General features: G+C 43.9%; 1 protein-coding gene across 1 annotated transcript; it reads right to left on the bottom strand.

Moving 5' to 3' along the window:
• Nucleotides 1-3,145: 3,145 nt before the first annotated feature.
• Nucleotides 3,146-6,002, bottom strand: LOC125939371 (zinc finger and SCAN domain-containing protein 23-like). The gene is made up of 2 exons (XM_049654809.1): nt 5,947-6,002; nt 3,146-5,434 (listed from the first exon to the last, which is right to left on the bottom strand). The coding sequence occupies exon 2, from the start codon at nt 5,345-5,347 to the stop codon at nt 4,898-4,900; it is 450 nt and encodes a 149-aa protein (XP_049510766.1). The 5' UTR covers nt 5,348-5,434; nt 5,947-6,002; the 3' UTR covers nt 3,146-4,897.

The following is a 6,002-nucleotide window of genomic DNA, read 5'->3' as shown; positions in this document are numbered from 1 at the left end:
TAATTTTTTTTTCAACGTTTTTTATTTATTTTTGGGACAGAGAGAGACAGAGCATGAACGGGGGAGGGGCAGAGAGAGAGGGAGACACAGAATCGGAAACAGGCTCCAGGCTCCGAGCCATCAGCCCAGAGCCTGACGCGGGGCTCGAACTCACGGACCGCGAGATCGTGACCTGGCTGAAGTCAGACGCTTAACCGACTGCGCCACCCAGGCGCCCCTTAATACAATTTTTAAAGTTTATTTATTTTGAGACAGAGAGGGAGCAGGAGAGGGGCAGAGAGAGAGAGAGTCCCAAGCAGGCACGGAATTCAATGTGGGGCTCCATCTCACAAACGGTGAGCTGAAATCAAGAGCTGGCTGCTTAAGCGACTGAGCCACCCAGATGCCCGGAAAGTTACACATGATTTTTTGACTGCACAGGGGTCAGAACGCCAATCCCTGCCTTGTTCAAGGGTCAGCTATATACTCATGCCCCATTTTCATTAGTTTTAATTTATCCTGTCCTTCCTTCCTCTTTCCTTCCTTCTCTCCTCTCCTTTCTCTTGCAAAAATAAGCACCTGCCTTCTTTACCTCCATAAATTATATTATATACACTCTTTTATACCTTGCTTTATCACTTATTAAAAAACCTGGAAATTATTCTAAATTTGTTCATTGAAATATTCTTTTTTTTTTTTTTTTTTACAGTGGCATAGTACTCCATCGTGTGGCTTTTTCAACTAGTCTTTGAGGGATGGGTATTTGGATTGTTTCCAATATTTTAACAAACAATGCTGCAATGATCAATGAAGAAACAGAAATGAGAAGTGAGGAGAGAGAAAGGGAGGTGTCTTTGTAAGGGCTGTATTACTTTGCACTCTGAGAGTGCCTGTTTTCACATAGCCTCTCAGACTGTATGTTCTTAAACATTCAAATTTTGTTAATATGACAGGTCATTAGTTATTTCTTATGCAATCATAACCCCAATGATTAAATCCTTGTTAAAAATGGATTCATAGTATATTATGAATAATAGAAAAAGTTAAAGATAACAGAAACAAAGATATTCCATGCTCATTAACTGCAAGAACCAATATTGTTAAAACATGCACACTACCCAATGCAATCTACTGATTAAATGCAATCTCTAACAAAATACTAAAAACATTTTTCACAGAACTAAAACAAATAATACCAAAATTTGTATGGAACCACAAGACCTTGAATAATCAAAGCAATCTTGAAAAAGAACAAAGCTGGAGGTATTACAATCCAGATTTCAAGATATACTATAAAGCTGTCATAATCAGAACAGTGTGGTACTGGCACAAAAACAGACACACGGATCAATGGAACAGAATGGAAAACCCACATATAAACCCACACATATGTGGTCAAATAATCTTCGACAAAGGAGTTAAGAATATCCAATGGGGTAAAAGACAGTCTCTTCAATGAATGGTGCTTGGAAAACTGAATAGCTACATGCAAAAGAATGGAACTGGACCACTTTCTTACACCATACACAAAAATAAACTAACAGATTAAAGATCTAAATGTGAGACCTAAAACCATAAAACTCCTAGGAGAAAACATAGGCAGTAATTTCTTTGACATTGACCGTAGAATCATTTTTCTGGATATGTCTCCTCTGGCAAGGGAAACAAAAGGAAAATTAAACTATTTAGACTACACCAAAATAAACAGCTTTTGCACAGCAAAGGAAAGCATCAACAAAATAACAAGGCAATCTACCGAATGGGAGAAGATATTTGCAAATGATATATCCAATAAAGGGTTAACATACAAAATATATAAGGAATTTCTATAACTCAGCACCAAAAAGGCCCAAATAATCCGATTAAAAAATGGGCACAGGACCTGAATAGACACTTTTCCATGGAAGACATTCAGATGACTAACAGACACATGAAAAGATGCTCAACATCACAAATCATCAGGAAAATGTGAATCAAAACCACAGTATCACTTCACACCTGTCAGAATGGCTAAAATAAAAAAGACAAGAAATCAAGAAATAACAAGTATTGATGAGGATGTGGAGAAAGAGGAATCCTGTACGTTACCAGTGGGCATGTAAATTGGTACCACCACTGTGGAAAACAGTATGGAGGTTCCTCAAAAAAAAAAAATTAATAGAATTGCCACATGATCAAACGGAAGGCCTTCCCACGTTCATCGGGTTTCTCTCCAGTGTGGATTCTGTAATGTCTGTTCAGGTCAGAACTTCCACTAAAGACTTTCCCACATTCATCACATTCCTAGGGTTTTTCTCCTATATGAACTCGCTCATGTTTGGTGAGGTTTGAACTCACTGAAAACCCTCCCACAGTCAGTGTGCTGGTTTAAGGAACGGCATCTCCAATGAGCGAGTCCTGTGCTGTTACTGAAGGTTTTACCACGTTCGCTCCTCATAAGCTTCCTCCCCAGTGTGATTTCTCTGACATCTAAGAAGGACTGAGTCTTGACTGAAACTTTTCCCACACTGATCACACTAATATCGTTTTTCACCCATGTGAATCAGGGGGCACTTAAAAAGCTTTGTTTTGACTGAAGGCTCTCCCACACTCTTCACATTGAAAGGGCTTTTCCCCCGTGTGGATTCTCTGACATCCAAGAAGACTGATGCTGCGCATGAAGCTTTTCCCACACTGATCACATCTGTGTGGCTCTCCTTCCTCTGAATTTCCTTGATGCCTGCCAGACCTGTCCTTGCATTCATGAAGGTCTCCAAGATGGGTCCCCTGGAAACTGGTCCTGCCTCTGCAGATTCCACAGAGTATCATCTTCTGTTGATTCCATTCCTTTGGACACTTCCTGCCTCCCAGCCAATGTCCCAGCCTTGGGCTTGGTCTCACTATCTAAACTAGGGCATGGATCGTTCCAATGTCACTTTCTTTCCAAACTTTTTTTTTTTTTTAAACTTTTTTTTTTCAACGTTTATTTATTTTTGAGACAGAGAGAAACAGAGCATGAACAGGGGAGGGGCAGAGACAGAGGGAGACACAGAATCTGAAACAGGCTGCAGGCTCTGAGTGGTCAGCACAGAGCCCGACGCGGGGCTCGAACTCACGGACCGAGAGATCATGACCTGAGCTGAAGTCGGCTGCCTAACCAACTGAGCCACCCAGGCGCCCCTCCAAACTTTTTGTTATGGAAAATTTTAAACATCTATAAAAGTAAACAAAATGGAAATGTCACCTGTTTGAGCTGATGGTCTATTACACCCCAAGGGACCATTTTTCTCTTTTGTGGTCATATTCCCGCAACAATCAATAAATATGTCTTCAGCTCAGTTAAGGAAGGCAAGTACTAGAGAGGAAAGGTGAAAGTGGTACTTACCAAGGTAGAACAGGAAACAGAATTTACCAAAGGGCACAGATTATTAAAATGTTTGTTAAAAGTCTAAGTTTATAGGAGGTGCCCGGGTGGCTCTGTTGGTTAAGCATCAGACTCTTCACTTCAACTCATGATCTCGTGGTTTGTGGGATCAAGCCCCGAGTCAGGCTCTGCACTAACAGCACAGAGACTGCTTGGGATTTTCTCTCTGTTCCTCCCCAGCTTGTGCTTGCTCTCTCTCTCTCAAAATACATAAATAAACTTAAGAAAAAAGTCTAAGTGTATAAAGAGCACTTTAAACTGCAATCAAATTCAATTATAGCAGAAAGGCAAAAGTGTGTTCATTCTATTGCTTGGAAAGAAAACTTCCTCTTAATCTTCCCCCAAATAGGGCACTTCTTGAAGATTCAGTGTAAACTGATAATTCCCTTATATTAACTAAGATATGGAAAAACAGTTTTACTGAAATTTGGCCCGAGGGAGATAAATGTCCCACCAAACTCATTAAGATGAAGATTCTACCTCAACTCAAAGGAAATACCGGAAAAGGTCTGATTTCTTGGCTGTTCTGGTCACTTTATCCCTATTTTCTGGAGATTGTGAAGGGGATCAGGACGTAAAAAGGGGATCAGGAAACTTTGTTAGTGGGAAGCACATCTGACATGCTGTGTATGAAGTTCTTCCTGACATGGAGAGAATGTGGGAGGGAAAAAGGGTTGAAAGTAGACTGGAGATGCAGGGGAAGGTATGGGCATGAAAACAGGAGGGAATTTAATGTGGAAGAAGATAGGAGCAGTGCAAAGTGAAAGGTTTAAAAGGTGGCTCTATCCTAACGGATAGAGAAAACTTAGAAAGACAGGATAGGGCAAGACACTGAGGAGGCCTCTGTAAAGATCATAATGGAGAGATAATATAAGAAGCCACTGAATGATGTGATAATTCCACGTTTTAATGAAAAGCAAAGATGGGTATGTTAAAGTAAATAAATAAGTAAATAAAAATCTTTTGCTTAAAAGGTCAAGAATACCGGTTATACTTTGCAAACAGAGAGGCAGATGAGCCAGGGAGGATTTTGGGTGAAATCATGCACGGCCATCAGTCTTCTTGGATACTACTCCTGATTAAACTGTAAAGAATGGCTGTGATTGGCCAAGCGGGAGCCCAGCTACCCTGATCCACCTTTCCAGACAGATCCTCCTCTTTCTCCTCACCTCTCTCTAGGGAATGGGGCTCCAAGGTCATGCTGGACGGGGTCTCCACGTGCTGGAGCTGATCACATGGTGACTGGCAGCCCGCTCCCAGGGATGTCACTTCCTCCCAGAGCACTTCCTGTCCATCTGCTTGGAATGTGCCCTGGGGACAATTAGGGACCACGGGGCTTGGGAAGAAAGTGCCCTGAGAACTAGATGTTAAAACCTTGGGAAGTACTTCCCATGGAGCCAGGACAGGGAGAAAGGACTCAACAGGCTTAGAAGGAGAGATGAGGCAGGAAAAGGAACAGACAGAAACAATGATGCAGGACAGGGACGGAAGCTCATGGCTGCCCTCACAGCTCTCCTACTGACCTAACCGGTAAATGCTGCGCTTTGTCACCACAGAACATGCCTCTCTTCCCACCTGCTCTCCGGGCTCGTCCAGCAACCGCTCCAGATCCTCCAGCACGGTCACTGCCTGCTCCCCGCTCTCCGGGTGCTGTCCCCGCACCCAGGCCTGGGGCTCGGCGGGCAGGATGGTCAGGAACTGCACCAGCAGCAGCAGCTGCAGGATCTGCTCCCTGGTGTGCGTTTCTGGGCTCAGCCACTGGCGGCCCAGCTGGCGGAGCCGGCGCAGCGCCTCGCGGGGTCCAGGCGTCTCCTGGTAACGGAAGAGCCTGAAGCGCTGGTGGAAGATCTGATTGGACTGGCTGTTCAGCTGCAAGTCAGTTTCTTGTACGTAAAAGTGATCTTCCTCCACCTTTACCATCGCAGGTCCTTCCCGTTGTCCTTCTTGGATAAGATCTGTAGCCATTTTCTCTCAGCTGGGGGCGAGGGGAGGGGTCCGCGAAGACGGCTCTCTGCTGCAAGGAGATTCCCCTTCACAAAATGTAGGAAAGTGCTAAGATGAAAAATTGCCACCAGTTAAAAAGGAAAATCTACAATTTAATCTACGTTAAAGGCTGCCCAGAGGACAGAAAAAGAGGACAGAAAAGATTTTTGAAGTTTGGCTAACAATGATTGATGAGGATGATTTGAGGAGTTGACATTCTTGGTAATGGAATTTTTTTTTTCTAATGGAAATTTCTGACTATTTTCGAAATTAAGGGAATAATCCTTTTCCTACCAGTCTTTCCTGTGCTCACTCTACTCCAATTAAGCCCTTTTTAATTTTATTAATTTTTTTTTCAAGTTTATTTATTTTTCTTGAGAAAGAGGGAGAGCACACACAAGTTGGGGAGAGACAGGGAAAGGGGAGAGGGAATCCCAAGCAGGCTCGGCCTGCTTTGCAAACAGCACAGAGCCGGATGAGGGGCTCCCCTCTGACACTCCGGACAGCCCTGGGGACGGGAGCCGCCGGGGCGGGCCCTCGTGGGTCACCAGGAGACCCGCCGCCTGCATGCGGGGTCTTACCCTCGGCGCGGCGGGTCGGGAGCTAAGTCGGTGAGCTTGGGCTCACTCACCCGGAA

Source organism: Panthera uncia (assembly GCF_023721935.1).
Source record: "Panthera uncia isolate 11264 chromosome B2 unlocalized genomic scaffold, Puncia_PCG_1.0 HiC_scaffold_25, whole genome shotgun sequence".
In the NCBI taxonomy this organism is placed as follows: Eukaryota; Metazoa; Chordata; class Mammalia; order Carnivora; family Felidae; genus Panthera; species Panthera uncia.
This window is presented reverse-complemented; position numbering and strand designations above follow the sequence as displayed.